We start from the raw sequence: 20,710 nt of genomic DNA, 5'->3' as shown, positions 1-20,710 counted from the left end.
AATGAAGTAAACTCCTTTACCACTTTTAAACAAATCATATTTCCACTGCCCCCCTTCAGCCTGCGCGATATTCTCAAGATCGCGATCTTGCAGTAATTTTATTTTAATCAGCCCGTGCACCCAGGAAGCAGAAACATTCAGCCTACATGTATAAAGTCCAAATTAAATAAAATAAGGATGAACGGACATGGCCATGTTCCTACGAAGTAGTCATTGACTACGGAATCCTAAAAGATTATAATCGTAAAATTTAATTAAAATGCCCGTATTTCTAAAATTTTATATCAGAATTATAGACCGGAAGCATTAATCGCAGAGCCGGACTTAGCCACTCAAACGCTACGTACAATGAATTATCCGGCGCCGTAATTTCTGGAGATTTCGTTAGCAGAAATACTGTTGATAGCAGAAACAGTCTTAGGTCGATGTTGACTGTTTGAAGTTCACCAACTGTCCGTTTTTGCGGCGTCTTCGTGTGCCAAGTTGACCATTCCTCTGCAACATGGCTGGAAAAACCGATGGCTGGCACATCTTTTTCTTCAGCTGCCTCTCCATTACTGAAGGTTGGCAGTCAGTTCCTTGAATCTTTCCTTGTTCGTGGCTAGACAGAACAGTTCTTTGACCGTTTTTATTCCAGTCCAGTCCCGTATATTGCGCAGCCACGATTTCCTTCTCCTTTCTACACTTCTTTTTCCTGATATTTTCCCCATCATTATGGGTCTCAGCAGATTGTACTTATCATAGATCAGGATATGACCTAGGTATGAAATTTTACGCTGCTTGATGGTCTTAACTAGCTCTGTGCTTTTACTGGCCAAACGTAGCACTTCTAGAGCCTAGTACTGAGTTTAAAAGATAGTGGACGACCACAGAGCACTTTCTCCATCTTATAAAAGATGACCGAGGAATTTCTACATGAACTCGGATGTCTGTGTCGCTTTTCCACGATTCAGTTAACTAGGATCCGAGGTATCTGTACTTGTCGACTCTCTCTAAGATGTTCGCCCCGATTTGTATATGAGTTGATAGCAGAGGTTTCCCAGAAACAACCATGACTTTGTTTTAGATGCATTCATTTTCAACCCCACCCTTTTGCAACAATCGTGAAGTCTTCGTACAATTTCATATAGATCTTCTTGCGTGGAAGCTATTAGGACAGTATCATCGGCATATTGTAAGTTGTTAATGACTGGCACATGCGTCTCATAATCGGTTGCTGCTTGTGTAGTCAGTCTAATACACTATATTTAGTCCCCTAATTCCGGTACTGGCTGATCGATACCAATCTGATATTTTAATAAAGAAGAGTAACAATTCTCATTAAAACTAGATTAATTAAATGTAATCATTGATAAACAAATTTAATATAAAGTGTTTCGAGTTTGACGGTCTTCAGTAGCTATCATAATGTCCAACTTGGTTAAGTGCGCTTTTATTGTGTTGGTTGTAACCGCAGGTATGTAATAGGATTCCTAAATTATATTGAACTCACTGCAACTGCATACGTGACGACTGACGAGAGCTTATAATTGTTTAATTGACCCGCTATACGCATAAATTAGGTAAATCCAGAAGTCATAACTGATAATACCAACTCGGCAAAATTATTCTGAAATACCTCCTAATTAGTGGAGCTTCAACGTTTGCACAATGAACAGTGTAACTACGATGTTGAGACTTACAGCAACACTGCTAACCACGCACAGCTTTATATTTCTATGGTTCGTGTTGATACTGTTCTGTTCGTAGCGGTTCATTGTAATATGAGGTAGGCTTCCGTACTTCAAACGGTACCTTATAGGATCACCTTGTTGACAGTGTATCTTTTTGATCAATTTATATCAAATACTCGAGTCTACAGTAAGTTGCAAGTCAACGCGATTCAAACATATGACTGTTTATATCGCATATTTTCCCATATTTTGCAATTTCAAAAGGAAATTTAACTTATAGAGCAATTCTTGTTGACAATTTTTTTGGTTTCACTGAAAAAGTGCCTTATTACTACCGCCCACCCTCCGTGGCTGGGGCTGAGCGGTTATGTTAAGGTCAACGCATCTTACGACCCGTCGTGGAGTCGCCCGGATTTGATGTTGACCGCGGTGACCCTCTTCGCATTAGGGTCGGCTGCGGGTTTCCTCCGAAGAATTGTTAAGTATTCGTCCGCAGCCGCCTTTCCAGCCCGTCTCCTATGAAAAATGAGGGGAGTGGCTCAGAAGCCCCCGCACACCAAAGAACGCTTGCAGCGTCAACGACAGCACGAGACCCACCTTCCACGCTGCCGCCCATCCCGGAGTGATACCCGATGGCCCCTATTTAAGTAGCCACTTCCCGTTGACCTACGATCATGAAATTTGGCAAGAATCAAAGCCTTACAGCCAATTTAAAGAAAAAAATTAAACCTTAAATATGTACATAAATAAAATAAATATTATTACGAACTTATTATTTGAGATTGGTGCATTAACCGTGCCAACAATAAACGGCAACATTAAGTTTGTCCTTCAACCTAGTAGGAACTTTGTACAGAACCCTCGATGCGTGACCCCAACTCGGAGTTGTCCAGTTTTATTACGTTTTAGAATGATTTTAAGGTCGATTTTAGAACCAGCTGTTAATTCTATTATTAGAAAACATAAAATAAAACAATAAACACGCGATAACCCTTTTTCGCTTAAATTCCACAATTATTAAAAAAAAAATATTACAATATTTTGACAAAGATATAAAAATGTTATTTATTATGTTATTGTTTCAGCCTGCGGCTTTAACATAGGTGATAGAGATGTCATCTTCCATCTCTTCACAAAGTAAGTGACAACAAACTGTATAGTCTTACAGCTCACATTCTGAAAATTCTCAATTTTGTCCCAAACCATTTCTTGTTGATCAACGCATCAGCGTATAATTGAAGTAGCAGTATAGTATATAGATAATTAAATTGGCGTGATCCTAAGTTTGAATCTCATAAACGCCAATCAATAGTTGTGAGATTTTTTTGATTGTGATGCGAAAGTACACTTTGGTAAACCCGTATTAGAATTTGCATCCGATATTGCGGTAGGCTTGCCAAGATAATAAAAATAAATAATTAATTGTGGTTTATAACTGTTTACAGGGACAACCCCCAGGTCAGCCAACCGCTGCTCCCGTCAGTGAGCTCCATAATGGCGTCTACATTCTCTCTAAACAGACCGACTGTCATTACCATCCACGGCAATGGAGAATCTGTTACTGGCAACTTCAACGCTTTCGTAGTTCCCGGTAAGAGAGTAATAAATGAATGAAAATATTAAGGTCAATTAAGTGGTATTGGGCTTTTCTGCTCAATATATCAACAGGCCCGCTGACTTATACATATATGGAACTTAGAATTATGGGTGTGTTACATCACTGCCTACTCTTAAATAGAGAAAAAGTCGTGGGCCGTGGTCGGTGGTGTACGCAAATCAATATGCCCATCAATGTTTATTTTTTTGCCCTGGAACTGCAAACTGGCAATACTATTAGTGGTAAATGGAATTCAAATCAAATATAATGTCGACGAAGTTGTACTTCGCGATTAATTTTTATTGGAGAATAGATGATGCATTAAGCTATATAAATGTAACGTTTGTTTATAAAATCTTATTGCAGCCCACCTCTCAGTTGAAGACGTGAACCTCATCGCCGTGGACTGGAGCCCACGCTCCGCCATCTACACAGAGGGCCTCGCCAACGCACCTCAGTGCGGAAGAATAATCGCGGAATTCATGAACATTCTTATCAGACAGTTCGGCTACGACTCCGACAGGATCCGTATCGTCGGCGTCGGTCTCGGAGGCCACATCGCTGGTATCGCTGCTAGACACATTGAAGGAGAGGTGCCTCACATCATAGGTCATTATTTTCACATATAAGTACTTTAATTGCTTTAGCCGTTTTCAACGGAATAAATGATAACAATCTCGTTTTAATTTACTTTGCTGTTCTTGTATTTCTAAAACTTTGTGTTAACCATGTTGCTTATGTGTGGTCTCAAAATTACATAAATAAACTTATGGGTGTAATGTTATTTCTAGCTCTCGACCCATCGCTGCACGGATGGAGTCACCACCCTGATAAACTCAACCCCGACGACGCTAGTGTTGTGGAAGTCTTGCACACCACTGCCGGAAACCTCGGCTACGACTATCCCCTGGGCGACCTTGATTTCTACCCTAACGGCGGCAGCGATCAAATGGGCTGTGGCTCCGACATATCATGCTCTCATACTTACGCCTACGTTTTCTACGCCGAATCTCTGACTAGTGAAATAAACAATGGAAATGCCTTCGTCGGCACAGCCTGCGATAGCTACGAGCAGGCTATTGTCTTGGCTTGCTCGGGTGACAGAGACGCTACCTTCGGTGGATCCGAGCCTAAATTGTTGTAAGTATATCAGCCCTTTTCCTAATACATTCCAAAGGATTGTAATTTTTTTCTTGAGTTTCTTACTAATATGGTAACGTTTAAAAGTCAAGAGATGAAAACTAACCGTACTGTGAACCGTAAAAATTACCAACCTTATAGTAGGTTTCGACTTCAGCGAGGAATTGATATAGGGTTTCGTTTTTTTAACTAATTTTTCATATTATATACATACCTACTCGTAGTTGCTGGTGGTATAATATATTTGATATCCAACCGGATAGCAACCACCGTACACAAGGTGTTAAAACCCTCCATAATCCCATGTAAGTGTATCGCGTTCGTATCAGCCTATGTATATTCGGTTCCAACAGGTATAATTGTGTTGACTGCCAAGAGGTGATTATCTCTCGTCAGTCTACATTCTAGTCCCCCTATCCAGGACAAGGGACGTTTTCAACGTTTTTTTTGTATTTTTGTCTTATTCATTTAATTTTTGTTAAACGTTTACAACTTATCGTAAATATATTTATCCCAATTACATTTGCCATTTTTTAAACTATCTTAATTCTATTTATCTTATTTTATTTATTTTCCTATCTTTAAACAGTATATCTATTTCATTATTACTAATTATATATAATCTATTATTATATATTTAGTAACTCTATTTACTACTTTACTACAATATTTTAGAAATCTTTTACTGGCTAACTTATCTTTAATTATATTAGGAATATTTTCTATTTTTAAACTATCATCTATTTCGAGCAGAACATGTGGGACCGTCACCTGAACGTCAGGGTCACATTGGCACGCCGAGCTCTCCTTGCACTTGAACCGATGCAAGTATTCGGAGAATCCGCCGTGCCCCGTGAACACCTGCGTCAGTATGGCGTCCAGGACGATCTACCTTACGACCCTGTGCGCCTCGATAGACATTCGTCAATCGAATCCTATTTGGATATGGCGTTTGACGAATGAAACCGGACATTTGTCGTAGTGCGCACGGGTCTTCAGGCGTTGTGCGACATCCTTAGCGAGCAAATCTGCCCTCTCGTTTCCCTCCAAACCCACGCTTGCCTTCACCCAGAAAAGTTAAATTTTCTGGGTGAAGGCAAGGTTTCTAGGCTGCTTTAAGATTTAAGATTTGTTAGACTACAGTTAGGAGAATATAACGCAATAGCGAAGTGATAATACAAGTTTCTCACCCACAATGTTATTTCTGGATTTATAAGTATATTTTTTTGTTTCAGTGAGAATGGCATCTATGTGTTCCTGGCCAATTTCACGCCACCATTCGCTAGAGGTTAAACGAATTAAGAATTACCTGCATACAATAAATTAAACATATATTTTTTAATTTAATTGAATAACTTTCTTTCTTTATCCCAATCTAATGAAATAAAGCCATCAGTCATTTTCAAACACATACCGAAAACTATTTCCCCTGAATCCTTTCAGCCGTTTCCTTCTAACATTTAAGGAACCAAATCTCCAAACACAATCTTTCGCATAAAAAAATATTAATAAAATAAATAAGCAATAAGAATTTCTCGAAATCTTGAAATAATGGTCAGGATAAGGCACTGTGCTAAACCTGTACCAACACTGTACCTGGATAATGTTACTACTCACTATGCGAGTTTAAGCAAATAAAAGTCTGAGACTTCAAAGTATAGCAAATATGATGGGGTTTTGTTAATAAATAAGGAAGAGTAACTAAAACACAGTAAGATATGGTAATATAGGTAATGCATACTAACTACAACAGTGAAGATGACAAACGAGTTAAGACCCTCACACATAGAATGACTATCTACTGTCTAAAGATTCTTCAAAAAAAAACTGCCGTATGTAATGCAATGTATAAAAAAGTACGAAAACGAAGCCCTTCTACAAAAACTGTATTAAAATTGGTTATTAAATGAGGTAATAATTCCTATTTCAAATATTGCAATCTGCAGAAATGGGTGCGTTGCGGAGATATCGCCCCATCTCTGTTTTGCGCATATCGTTAATCCCGATGACGTCATGTTCGCGTATTGCGCCACATTTTTCATTCCTTGGCACATCCCCTATTATCAAAATTCAAGGATTCAAAGTAATGAATCGCCTCACAATGCGTGCCGTGTCCAGCAATACTGTCTACTGCATCTGGCGTTTGACCCAACGGCCATGGGAAATTTTGGAGGTGTTGATCGAGGCTCTTTGATATCAACCCATTGACAGAAACGACAATTAGGACAAGAGTCCACATCTCATATCTCAGTAACCTCGTGTTATTATTATTAAATATCTTATCCGTGTGATCACTTCCATACCAAAATGATGTTTACGAGAAATTTTGATATGAAAAACCAATGGATAAACGATAGCATTTTTACGATGAAATAATGGATATCACAATCGCAATAGGAATCTGATATTTTTGTATGAAAGTGTAACAATTATCAAAACTGGATTAACCGAAGGATGTTATTATTGATAAACAAATTTAATATAAAATGTTTCGAATTTGACGGTCTTTACTTGTTTATCATAATGTACAGCTTGGTCAAGTGCACTTTTGTTGTGTTGGCTGCAACCGCAGGTATGTAAAAATTCCTAGATTATACATATTTATCGATTATTAGTTACTGGATATTCTGCAAATGCATACGTGACGAGAACAAATATTTGCTTAAGTGACTCGCTATACGCATAAATAAGGTAAATTCAGAAGTTATAACTGATAATTAGAACTCAACAAACTTGTTCTGAAATACCTTTTGATTAGTGGATTATCAACCATTACTCAATGACCAGTGTAACTACAATGTTAGAGACAAAAGCAACAGTGCCACGTACAGCTTTGTATTTCAAGGTTCGTGCTGATTCTGTTCCGTTCGTGGCGCTGCATTGTGATATCAGCTAAGCTTCCGACCTCAAAAGGAACCTTTAAGGGTCACCCTGTTAACAGTCAGACTTTTTGATCAATACGGTTTCTTTAATCTGTGTCAAAATCAAACTTGCAAGTCAACGGGATTAAAACATAATATGTTCCCTCTATTTCCTCCATTATTTTAGGAAAATCAATTAATAATACTTGTAGAAAGACATAAAAGTGTTGTTACATTCTTATTTCAGCCTCCGGCTTTAACTTGGGTGATAGAGATGTCATCTTCCATCTCTTCACACAGTGAGTACCAATAAACTGTATATAGCTCACTAGTCACATTTTGCCAAAATGTAGTCCCAAACGATTTCTTGCGGATCAGTGCATCGGCGCATAATTGAACTAGCAACACACATATTTAGGTAATTAAATTGGCGTGGTTCTAAGTTTGAGTCCCATGTACGCTAATCAACCGTTGTGTGAGTTTTCTGATTAGAAATGTGAAAGTACACTTTAGTAAATCCGGATAAGAACTTGCATCCCATATTGCGATAGGCTCACCAAGATGACGTCTACGGAATATTTACATGGCGAAGAATGTGAGCACTAATCAGAGCCGCGCCCGTGCGCCTGTGACTGTGTACATACATGTCTGTACCTGTGTGTGTGCTCGCGCGTTTATGTGTGCATGTAAATTTGTATATTAGTTTCAATTGAGACTTAATTGAGATTTTTAACTGTTTCAGGGAGAACCCTCAGGTGAGCCAACCGCTGCTCCCGTCAGTGAGCTCCATAATGGCATCTGCATTCTCTCTAAATCGACCGACTGTCATTACCATCCACAGCAATGCAGAAAATGTGTCTGGCAACTTTAACGCCTTCGTAGTTCCCGGTAAGAGAGTAATAAATTAATAAAATAATAAGATGAATAAATTGATATTGGGCTTTTCTGTTCAAAATGTCAACTCTCCCGCTATTATATGGGACTTAACAATGTGAGTGTGTTACGTCACTGCCCACCCTTAAATAGAGATAGAGCCGTGATTGCTTGTGTATGGAATACACAATATGACGATCTATGTTTTTTTTTGTTTTTTCTGGTAAAATTGACAATACTGCTATTGATAATAATGTCGACGAAGTTGTACTTCACGAAACATTTTATGGTAGAATAGATGGATGCGTTAAGCTATATAAATGTAACGTTTGTTTATAAAATCTTATTGCAGCCCACCTCTCAGTTCAAGACGTGAACCTCATCGCCGTGGACTGGAGCCCACGCTCCGGTATCTACACAGAGGGCCTCGCTAACGCACCTCAGTGCGGAAGAATAATCGCGGATTTCATGAACATTGTTATCAGACAGTTCGGCTACGACTCCGACAGGATCCGTATCGTCGGCGTCGGTCTCGGAGGCCACATCGCTGGTATCGCTGCTAGACACATTGAAGGAGAGGTGCCTCACATCATAGGTCATTATTATCACATATAAGTACTTTAATAGCTTTAGCCGTTTTCAACGGAATAAATGATAACAATGTCATTTTAATTTACTTTGCTATTCTTGTATTTTTAAAACTTTGTGCTAACCATGTTGCTTATGTGTGGTCTCAAAATTACATAAATAAACTTAAGGGCGTAATGTTGTTTCTAGCTCTCGACCCGTCGCTGCACGGATGGAGTCACCACCCTGATAAACTCAACCCCGACGACGCTAGTGTTGTGGAAGTCCTGCACACCACTGCCGGAAACCTCGGCTACGACTATCCTCTTGGTGACCTTGATTTCTACCCTAATGGCGGCAGCGAACAAATGGGCTGTGGCTCCGACATATCATGCTCTCATACTTACGCCTATGCTTTCTACGCCGAATCTCTGACTAGTGAAATAAACAATGGGAATGCCTTCGTCGGCACAGCCTGCGAGAGCTACGAGCAGGCTATTGTCTTGGCTTGCTCGGGTGACAGAGACGCTACCTTCGGTGGATCCGAACCTAAATTGTTGTAAGTATATAGCCCTTTTCCTAATACATTCTAAAGGTCTGCTAGTTTTTACTTTCCTACTAATATAATACAGCTAACGTTTAACAGTCAAGGTATTAAAACTAGCACTGTGAACAGTGAAAATTACCAACTTTATAGCAGGTTACCATTTCAGATACGAATTAAAATATGGTTTCGTTTTTTCATTAGCTTATTTTTTTATGTTATATAATTACTTACTCGTAGTTTATAGTGGATATATTATTTGTAAATAAAACTTAAGATTTGTTAGACAACAGTTAGGGGAATCGTAAAATAAACCATTTCATACAATAGCAAAGTTGATAATCCAAGTTTCTAACCCACAGTGTTATTTTTGGGTTTATACTTTAGTTTATATATATTTTTTTCTTTATTTCAGTGAGAGCGGCATCTACGTGTTCCTGACGAATTTCTTGCCTCCATTCGCTAGAGGTTAAATGACTTAAGAATTATACATACATGCATGCATACAATAAATTAAAAATACATTTGTTAATTTAATTGAATAACTTTCTTTCTTTATCCGAATGTAATGAAATCGAACCATCACATATTTTCAAGTAGTACACATATATCGATGTCTTTAATCATGTTGCGGAAACTATTTCGATTGAATCCTTCCGGCCGTTTCCTTCTAACCAACTTTCAAGGATCCATATCTCCAAACACATCTCACACACATCACAAACTGTCGCATAAAAAATACTAATAAAATAAGTAGGCAAATATAATTTCTCGAAATCTTGAAGAAGTGGTCAGGATAAGGCAATGTGTTAAAACAATAAATTAATGAGAAACTCCTCCGTTTTTTTCGTCGGGTAAAAATCCGAAAACTAGTTTTATTTCGATTACTCAATTAGTCATACCTGTTTGCTATGACGGTCTTTAGCGATTGATATGAAATGAGGTCGACGATCATCTCTTTATCGCATTGATATATATTTGATATATATATAGCTGTTTATATACATTTATCGATCGAATATGAAGTATTAAGCGCTCGGTGGTGGACCTTCGGGTCACGGCCAATCGTAATGTTTTATTGTTGCGATTTCACAAGGGTATTAAAACCTATAGGGTATTTTCCGTTAACCCAGAATCATGAAATTTGTCAAGAAGCAATATCATACAGCACGTATGAAATAAATATACTTTAATTTAAAAAAAAGCAAATTTACTATTTAAATTTACTTATTAAATTTACTATTACTAACTTTATTTCATTTTGTGATGAGTGCAATAACCGAGTCTAGGGATCGAACGGCAAAGTTAAGTTTGTCAAGTTTGAACTTGTGCACTTCGATACATTACCTACAAATTTATACGGAACCTTCACAACACAATGCACTTCCAATTGGCACTTGTCCAGTTCTCTTAGAATTATGACTAGTTTAATAATTCTTTACATATAACACCGTGTGACGCAACTTTTATAATACTTATTATCTTCGGTATTAAGGTCTCGATTGATGATTGATGGCTCGGTGGCGTAGTTGCAATTGTACATGGTTTAAATACGACCACCGCGCTGAGGTTCTGGGTTCAAAAAATAATTGCGACTGGGATTTTCTATATTAAAAATTACTCAGTCGCAGCTCGGAGTCAGATGGCGGTGTGATACCCCTGCGCCTCGGAAGCGTAAAGCCGTTGGTCCCTGCGCCTGATCTCTCGCCGATCATGACGGATTACCGTCTCAATGGACTATGAGAGTGAAGGAACAGAAACTACACTTGTTGCGCACACACTTGTGCGCTATAATATATCCTACGTACCTGCTTGATCTCGTTGAGATTTGCCGCCATGGCCCAAATTCAGCTAAGAAGGAATCAGTGATGCTAGGGCACCATTTATATAAATATATGTTCTACCTATTTATAATTTATTAAATTAAGTTTGTCACCCAGTGCTGTTTTTTTCAAAAAAATTACTCAGAAGCATTTTCAACATAATTCAATTAAAATAAAGTGAGTAATCCGTGATTAAAACTGTCACAATTACTTCAACGATTTTTATTTAATTTTATATTAACTTTATATTACTGTCCACAAATACCTAAAACTTCTAAAAAATCTCGTTTACCTTGATCTTCAACATTATTTATCTTACAGACAGGGTATATTATTCTACAAATAACAGCAGATAGTGCGAAAAAGAAACTCTTCAGTGAAAACTGCATTAAAATTGGTTATGAAATGAGGTAGTATAATTTCAAAGATTGCAATGTGCAGGAATGGATGCATTGTAATGATATTGCTCCATCTCATTCTTTCGCACATGTTTATATCCGATGACGTCACGTGCGCGTATTACACCTCTTTTCTCGTTTCTTGGCACTTATACCTTGTTGATTTTTTACTAGATTTTATTAAAATGTTTCGGAGTTATGATTTATTTATGAGGTAAATCCTATTAATATTATAAATGCGACAGTTCGTGAGGATGAATGTATGGATGTATGTATGTATGTTTATTCCTCTTTTACGTAAAAACTACTGAACGAACTTGAATGAAACTTCACAGCAATTTTGGTTATACATCATAATAACACATAGGCTACAATTTATAATGATTTTGTGTAATTTGTTCATAATATAACGATACATATCAAGTAAGGGAAAATAATGATCCCGGAAAACTTCTTCGCGCGGGCGAAGCTACGAGCAAAAGCTGGTGTTTTATAAAGGTAAAGAACAAATATGTGTCATATCTACTACTGCCATACGTTTATTGATTTGAGGCTCTTTGGCACCATCCCATGGACAGTTATTATTATTAAATATTTTATCCTTGTGATTTAGGTCACTTCCAAGCCAAAATATGTTTACGGAAAATCTTGATGAATATCTAGAAAACCAATTGATAATCTCTTAGAATAGATTGTAATCATAAAAATAAATTATAACTGACGGCATTTTACGATGAAATAAATTATATCACAATCGCAACGAAAGCATTGGGCGATACGAATCTGATATTTTTGTATAGAAGTATATTAATTATCAAAACTGGATTAAACGAAGGATGTAATCATTGATAAACAAATTTAATATAAAGTGTTTCGAATTTGACGGTCTTTAGTTGTTTACCATAATGTACAGCTTGGTTAAGTGCGCTGTTATTGTGTTCGCTGCAACCGCAGGTATGTAAAAAGGATTCCTAGATTATACATATTTACCAATAGTCAGTTCACTGCAACTGCATACGTGAAGAAAGCTAATATTTGCTTAAGTGATTCGCGCTACGCATAAATTAAATAAATGCAGAAGTCATAACTGATAATTAGAAGTCGGCAAATTTGTTCTGAAATACTTCCTGATTAGTGGATCATCAACCATTACTCATTAACCAGTGTAACGATGATGTCAGTGACATAGAGTAACAGTGCCACACACAGCTTTATATTCCGATGGTTCGTGTTGATCCTGTTCTGTTCGTGGCGCTCCATTGTTTTATCAACTTGGCTTCCGTACCTCAACAGGAACCCTTATAGGGTCACCTTGCTTACAGTCCGTCTTTTCGATCAATTTATGTCAAATACTTGAGCCAACGGTCTTATTCATCTGTGCCAAAATTAAACTTGCAAGTCAACGCGATCTAAACATATAATCGTTTATATAGTATGTTTTCCCATATTTTGCTATTACAAAAAGGAATTTAACTTATAGGGTAGATACTTTTCGTTGATCTAATATCATAAAATGGCAAGAAGGAATGCCTTGCAGCACATTTAAAACAAATTCTTAAAACATAAATATGTACTTTACTAACAACAAAAAAAAATGAATTTACTATTACCAACTTATTATTTGTGGTTAATGCATTATCCTTGCCAAGATGATGATCAAATGGCAATGAGAAGTTTGTTCTTCAATATCCCTTGTCTTTTAGTAATGCACTTATCTATATACGAAGTTCATACGAAACCCTCGGTGCGCGAGTCCAAGGCAAAGACCATTAGGCATTGCCCAAGATTTGTTTTTTAGCGTGGAAGTTTGAAGGTCTTTCTATTGTGCAAGCGCCTATTATTAAGTACTATATTATTTAAACCTAAGATGAAGCGGATAAATATGATAATGAGAATAAATACATGTTATGTAAAAGAACTTGAATTAATAATAACAGTGCTTTAACCACATATATATACACTCCCACATATATTTGACTATCCTGTGGTAAAAATATCTCAAGGCCAATATGGAAAAATAACGCCGTATCAGATAAAACTGAGACTTAAAAAATTAACATGCGATAACTTCCTTATACGCTCAAATTCCTCGATTATTTTAGGAAAATCAATTAATAATACTTGGACAAAGATATAATAATTTTATTACGTTCTTATTTCAGCCTCCGGTTTTAACTTAGGTGATAGAGATGTCGTCTTCCATCTCTTCACAAGGTGAGTGATCACGAACTGTATATAGTTCACACTCTACTAAAGATTTGTTCCAGATTTCTTGCTAATCAATGCATCAGGACATCATTGAAGGAGCTGCGTATTTAGATAATGAAATAGGCGTGCTCCTAAAGTTGAGTTCCACGCACGCCAATCAATAGCTATGTCACCGCCGCTGCTGAGTTCCTGGGTTCAAATCCCGGGTCGGGCCAAAATAGTGATAACTGGGTTTTTCGATTTTAAAACTACTCAGTCGCAGCTTAGAGTTAGGAAGTTGGCGGTCCCCGGTGTGATAGCCCTGTGCCTCGGAAAGCATGTAAAGCCGTTGGTCCTGCGCATGATGTCTCTCCGGTCATGTCGGATTGCCGTCTCACCGGACTATGATAGTGAAAGAACAGTAAGTGCATCTGTGTATTGCACACACACTTGTGCACTATAATATCTCCTGTGTAACTGGTTGATCAACGTTGAGGTTGGCCACTGTAGCTAAAATTCGGTTAGGAAAGAATCAATCAGTTGTATGAATTTTCTGATTCGAAACGTTACACTTTGGTAACCCCGGATTAAAATTGCATCCGATATTTCGATAGTCTCACCAACATGGTGCCATGTATAGAATATGTAAATTTGTGCACTAGTCCGAGCCGCGTGCGTGTGCCTGTGAGTGAGTATGTATAATATGTGCGTACGTGCGTGTATGTGTGTGGTATGTATGTTTGCGCGCACGCTTGTGTGTGTGTGAGTGTGAATTTAAATATTTTCAACTGAGACTTAATTGTGGTTTTTAACTGTTTTCAGGGAGAATCCCCAGGTGAGCCAACCGCTGCTCTCGTCAGTGAGCTCCATAATGGCATCTGCATTCTCTGTAACTCGACCAACTGTCATCACCATCCACAGCAATGGAGAATCTGTTACTGGCAACTTCAACGCCTTCGTAGTTCCCGGTAAGAGAGTAATAAATAAATAAAAATATTAGGGTGAATAAAGTAATGACTTTTCTGCTTAAAAATGTCACCTCACCCGCTGACTATTTATGAGACTTAACAACGTGAGTATGTAACGTCATCATTATTTTTTTTCGTGAGGAAAAACCTGTTATCCCTACCGCCACACTTTTTGTGTCGCGGGAAAATCCATTTACGGACCCCCACCTCCGAGGAGGCGGGGAGTGTCGGACTCACCGGCGCCTTCCACCCAGCGATGCTAGGAGTCGCCCGAGATGTAATGGGCGGTCGCTGGGTGGGTCCCTACCAGACTTAGCGCACCGGAATACCGACTAAAAAACCCCGCGTGGGCCATCATCGGCGCATTAGGGACGGCTCCGGGAAAACCTGAGCAGAACGCATGGATTGCGCCGGAACCGCCCCTGCGCAGTGCCGCTTTCGCGGCCCGACTCGGCGGGGAAAGGTCCGTTCCCCCCGCACGCCGAGCGTCGCTGTGGCGACGGCGACAACGTGAGGCCTAGCCCTTCACGCTGTCGCCCACCCCGTGGGCCGCCTTAATGGATGGTAGGAGCGGCGGCCCCGGTTGCCCACGAGGCGCAGGGCGACGGGTTAGACACCGTCGCCCCGACGCCTCCTTCTCCTCCTATGGCGGCGGCGGGCGGGATCGGTCTGCTCCCTATCCGCTCCGCGGCCTCCTTCTGCGACATGGCACGCTCGCAGAAGGAGGCCATAGCTCGCCACGACCTCCGACTGCGGACCATGGCGGCGACCACGGTCGGCAACGAGAGGTCGCTTCCGATGACGGCCAAGAGAGCGCTGCGCTCTTCCGTCCAGGCTGGGCACTCCTCGAGAGTGTGTTGGGCCGTGTCCTCGCGGCAGTTGCCACAGTGGTGGCACGCGGCGGACTCCTCCTTCCCGGCTATGCGACACAGGTATGCACCGAAGCACCCGTGCCCGGTGAGCACCTGCGTCAGCCGGAATGTCGGCGCACCGTGGCGCCTGTCCAACCACTGTCGAAGGACGGGTCGCACTGCCGCGACGGTCCTCAAGCCCGCACTCGGGCTCTCCAGCCTGAGCTGCCATTCCTCCACAGCGGCGTTGCGGAGGGAGACCAGAGTGGTCTCGACCTCTTGGGGGCTAGCCTCTGTCCTCGGCGCAAGCTCTCTTCCCGCCACCAGAAGACAGAAGAGAGAGCCCGCGCGTCGAGATCCCAGGGCAGAGTGCCCGCCAATACGCAAGCCGCTTCGTGTGAGATCGTGCGGTAGCCCCTGACGATACGCTGCGCCACCATGCGCTGCGGTCTTCGCAGCAGCCTGACGCAGCGGTCGTTCAGGGAATTGGCCCATACGGGAGAACCGTATAGGGCCATAGACCGCACGACTCCAGCGTACAGATTCCGGCAGGGATTGCCAGGACCTTCGACGTTTGGTAGCAGACGGCCGAGAGCACCGGCCGTCCGTACCAACTTCGGCGAGAGAAGCCTCAAAGTGCGCGCGGAAGTCCCATCGGCTGTCCAGATGAAGACCGAGATACTTCATCTTTGAGCCGACGGGTATCCGCACGCCCTCCACAGAGATGTAGGCCTCGATGGGCGGCCTACTCCGAGGCCCATGGAAGGCAAGGGCCTCGGTCTTGTGGAGAGCCACCGCGAGACCCAGTCGCCGAATCCTGCGCACCACCAATTCGGTACCGAATGAGGCGAGCAGGGACGCCCTCTGAAAGGTCCTGGCCGTCGCCGTCACGAGCGTGTCGTCCGCATAGCAGACGACGGCGACGCCTCGAAGGTTGGTACCACGGAGCACCCAGTCGTAGCCGATGTTCCACAGGAGCGGCCCGAGGACCGAGCCCTGCGGGACACCGCACGACATCGCTCTACGGTGCCACCCGTCAGCGCCCGGATACACCACGTACCTGTCTGACAAGTACGAGCGCACCAGACGCCGGAGATAAGGTGGCACCTCGTGATACCGCAGTGCCTCGTTGATGCAGGCCCAGGGCATGGTGTTAAACGCGTTGGCGATGTCTAAGGACACCGCCAGCACGACCCTGCCCCGAGCGACTGCATCCTCCGCCAGTGCTTTCACCCGCAGAATCGCGTGAATCGTGGATCGGCCGCGCCTAAACCCGTACTGGCAAGCGGCCAGATCCGGGCCGATCCGTTCGAGATGCCCGACGAGGCGAGCGTGTACCACACGCTCGAACAGTTTGCACACCTCGTCGAGCAACACGATCGGTCGGTAGGCCGATGGCGACTCTGCGGGTCTCCCTTCTTTCTTGAGCAGGACAAGCTTCCCCGTCTTCCACCGCGACGGAAAGTGCCCTGCTCAAAGCACGCGGAGAAAAGGCTACGGAGCCTCGTACCCAGTGACTCGACAGCGAGGACCCAGACACGTCCGGGTACACCGTCGAGCCCCGGAGCCGAGTTTTTGCTCCGCAACCGAGACACTGCCACCTGGAGCTCTCCAGGCGAAACCTCCGGGATATCCTCTGCCGGAATCGACAACGATGGCGCCGATGGACGTGGCGCCATCGGTGGAGGAATGGCCTCCTGGGTGGCCGGAAATAACGCCGCGACAACGTCCGTCACCAGATCGGCTCGGAGACTCTGCGTCAGCGGGGCGCCCACGGGCGGAGCTTGCTCAACGCCATGCGGTACGGGCGTCCCCACGGGTCGCTGTCGAGAGTTCTCCGAGACTCCTCACGTGCCGCGGCCTTTGCTTGCGCAATGGCCACCCGCAGCGCTCTCTTGGCCGTCTTGTGTAGGCCGTGAAGCAGCCGCTCCTGTTCATCATCGCCGGGCGGACGGGAATGACGGCGGCGGTGTCTGGCGAGTCGACGGCGCGCAGCCATGCAGGACGCGCGTAACTGGGTGAGCTCCGCCGACCACCAGTACACCTGTCGCTTCGGAGGGAGGCATCGGGCCCTGGGCATGGCCGCGTCGCAGATTTGCGACATTGCCCCCGAACCACTCCGCCTCCTCTTCGACCCGCACCGGCCCTGCCGGTACAGGGAACCACGCCTGAACAAGAGCGGCTTCCTTCACGGCCTCCCGGTTGAGCCGCGTAACGGCCCAACGCTGGCCGCCCCATCGTCGGGAGGTCAAACTTCCACTGTTGCTGGGCTGGTTGGTCCGGGGAGTGGAGACACTGAACCGTATGTACCGGTGATCGGACAGCGTCTCCTCCTCCACCAGGACTCTCCAGCCCTGGACACGGCGGGCTAGGTCCGGGGTGGCGAACGTGATGTCCACCACCGAACCCCCGTTGTGCCGCACGCACGTGTCCTCCGACCCCCGATTTAGGACGACCAGTCCTGAGGAGATCGCCCATTCCTCCAGGGCCCTACCCGCGCGTCCGTCACCGACGAACCCCAGGCCAAGGATTTGGCATTGAAGTCGCCGGCGACAAGCACAGGGCGGGGCTGGCTGCTTTGCACCACCAGGGTTCCCAGCCGAATGAGAAAACTCTCAAATTCGGCTAGGGATCTGTTGGGGGAGAAGTAGGCTCCCACTACCCACACCCCCCCCAACAGAACCGCCACACATCCGGTACCCTTCGCTACTTTTTCGAAGGGCGGGGAGCCGGCGGCACCCCGGGTGATGACAGCCACCGAGCCGTCGGAGTCCCCTGCCCAGTCATCCCGGGGGGGAACGAAATACGGCTCGCTGACTACAGCCACGTGGATTGACCACTGCGCCAGGCTCTGAACAAGCAAGTCCTGCGCTCTGGCGCAGTGATTGATGTTCGCCTGGAGGAAATGTTTTTGTGCCATGATTTAATGGGCGATCTCCATCTCCACTGGTGGGACGGTTGCGGACGCGTCACAACTTCAGCACCTCCTCCGCGACGGTTGCGGGAGGGGGTCGAAGAGGCGACGCAATCCTTGCCGCCCACCCTGTGCCCCGCGGGTTTGCCGGCAGCTGCGCACACTGCGCAATGCGGCTCCGCGGAGCAACCCTTGGCCTTGTGGCCCTCAAGACCGCAACGGTAGCAGATCCCGCTGCGGTCCACCCCTGCGGTGCATTTAGCACCTACGTGCCCCCCGGCAAAGGCATCTGTAACACCTTTGGGGCCTCGGCTCAAGGAGCCGGACCCCGGCGGACACGAAGCCTACCAGGACGCGTCCTGCCCTGGCGACCTTATCCGCCACCTTTGCCGGGCACTGGGCCCACGCGGCGCCCAGACCCGAGTGCTCGATCTTGACCTGGCCCACCTTCAGGTCCTCGATCGAACACTCTCCGATTTTGGCGATAGCCGTTGCGACATCGTCAGGGGTGACGGACTCGTCAAGCCCTGAGATGCGCAGCTCTGCTGTCATGACGGGCCGGGAGACGCGAACGTCTTCCAACCCACAGAGCGCCTCCCTCATTTTGATGACGAGGGAGTCGGCTTTCGCCTCGGACTCAGGTCCGGGCACCTCGAAAAGGTAGGCACCGGTGGCCACCCGTCGCGCCTTCATGCCGACCCCGATGCCAAGGCTGGCCAGGTCGACTTTGCCCCTGACCGCCTGCAGGGCCTGGGCGTAGGTCGTGCCCCGTTCTACCGCCTCCGGTGCTACCGTCAGGGTGACGGCAGCCTTCTTCGGAAGACGAAGCTGGGGCACAATCCCTACCGCCACCTACCCTACGCTTCCTAAGCTACCCCTAACTAGAGAAAAAGTCGTGGTTCGTGGATGGTGTTGAATGTAAAGCAATATGCCGATCTATGTTTATTTTGTTTTCCCTGGTACCGCAAACTGGCAATACTGCTCGTGGTAGGTAAATGGAATTCAAAACAAATATAATATCGACGAACTTATGCTTCTTGATTGATTTTTATTGGAGGAATAGATGGATGCATTAAGCTATGTGAATGTAACATTTGTTTATAATTTCCTATTGCAGCCCACCTCTCAGTTGAAGACGTGAACCTCATCGCCGTAGACTGGAGCCCACGCTCCGGCATCTACACAGAGGGCCTCGCTAACGCGCCCCAGTGTGGAAGAAGAATCGCAGAATTCGTAAACATTATTATCAGACAATTCGGTTATGACGCCGACAGGGTTCGTATCGTCGGCGTCGGTCTCGGAGGCCACATCGCTGGTATCGCTGCTAGACACATTGAAGGAGAGGTGCCTCACATCATAGGTTATTATTTCCAAATATAAGTGCTTTAATTACTTCTAACTTATTTTGCTGTTCTTGGATTTCTAAAACATTGTGCTGAGCATGTTATCATGTGTGGTCTCAAAATTATGTAAATAAACTTACGCGTGTAATGTTGTTTCTAGCTCTCGACCCATCGCTGCACGGATGGAGTCACCACCCTGATAAACTCAACCCCGACGACGCTAGTGTTGTGGAAGTCCTGCACACTACCGGCGGCAATCTCGGCTACGACTATCCTCTTGGTGACCTTGATTTCTACCCTAATGGCGGCAGCGAACAAATGGGCTGTGGCTCCGACATATCATGCTCTCATACTTACGCCTATGCTTTCTACGCCGAATCTCTGACTAGTGAAATAAACAACGGAAATGCCTTCGTCGGCACAGCTTGCGAAAGCTACGAGCAGGCTATTGTCTTGGCTTGCTCGGGTGACAGAGATGCTATATTCGGAGGATCCGAGCCTAAATTATTGTAAGTATATCAGCCCCTATCCTACGACACTCAATATGTTTATTGATTTTTGCATGCTTTCTTTCTACTTACGTTAAAAAGTTGAACTGAAAAATAGATCGACAAATGTGTCAACATATTACCTAAGTACTTAGGCAGCATGCGATAATTGTCATTATATTGAAAATAGTAAATTTCTCTTATTATAGCAATGATTAGAGAGACAGGAATCTGTTGAAGAACTTAAATATAAAATAATAAATAGAATAGGAGATATATTTTGTGGATCCATAAAACATAATAGCAAAGTTGCTAATCACAGTTTGATGTCCACAGTTTTTTTTTCGCAGTTTATAAATAAACTATTTCTTTTGTTTTAGTGAAAGCGGCATCTACGTGTTCCTCACCAACTTCAATCCCCCCTTCGCTAGAGGATAAACAAATTACTTGTATACAATAAATTAAAAATACATTTATAGTTAA

General features: G+C 43.8%; 3 protein-coding genes across 3 annotated transcripts; all 3 read left to right on the top strand.

Annotated features, from left to right (window-relative positions):
- Positions 1-1,348: 1,348 nt before the first annotated feature.
- Positions 1,349-5,765, top strand: LOC115441740 (pancreatic triacylglycerol lipase). Its single transcript, XM_037442818.1, has 6 exons — positions 1,349-1,456; positions 2,759-2,810; positions 3,119-3,264; positions 3,637-3,879; positions 4,062-4,410; positions 5,646-5,765. The coding sequence occupies exons 1-6, from the start codon at positions 1,408-1,410 to the stop codon at positions 5,701-5,703; spliced, it is 897 nt and encodes a 298-aa protein (XP_037298715.1). The 5' UTR covers positions 1,349-1,407; the 3' UTR covers positions 5,704-5,765.
- A 1,110-nt stretch (positions 5,766-6,875) lies between these two features.
- LOC115441710 (pancreatic triacylglycerol lipase) lies at positions 6,876-10,091 on the top strand. The gene is made up of 6 exons (XM_030166603.2): positions 6,876-6,982; positions 7,519-7,570; positions 8,014-8,159; positions 8,497-8,739; positions 8,922-9,270; positions 9,671-10,091. Exons 1-6 carry the CDS (start codon positions 6,934-6,936, stop codon positions 9,726-9,728), a joined length of 897 nt encoding a protein of 298 aa, XP_030022463.2. The 5' UTR covers positions 6,876-6,933; the 3' UTR covers positions 9,729-10,091.
- A 2,230-nt stretch (positions 10,092-12,321) lies between these two features.
- On the top strand, positions 12,322-20,710 carry LOC115441709 (pancreatic triacylglycerol lipase). The gene is made up of 6 exons (XM_030166602.2): positions 12,322-12,430; positions 13,639-13,690; positions 14,486-14,631; positions 19,514-19,756; positions 19,900-20,248; positions 20,608-20,710. The coding sequence occupies exons 1-6, from the start codon at positions 12,382-12,384 to the stop codon at positions 20,663-20,665; spliced, it is 897 nt and encodes a 298-aa protein (XP_030022462.2). The 5' UTR covers positions 12,322-12,381; the 3' UTR covers positions 20,666-20,710.

Source organism: Manduca sexta, chromosome 25 (assembly GCF_014839805.1).
Source record: "Manduca sexta isolate Smith_Timp_Sample1 chromosome 25, JHU_Msex_v1.0, whole genome shotgun sequence".
Lineage (NCBI taxonomy): Eukaryota > Metazoa > Arthropoda > Insecta > Lepidoptera > Sphingidae > Manduca > Manduca sexta.
This window is presented reverse-complemented; position numbering and strand designations above follow the sequence as displayed.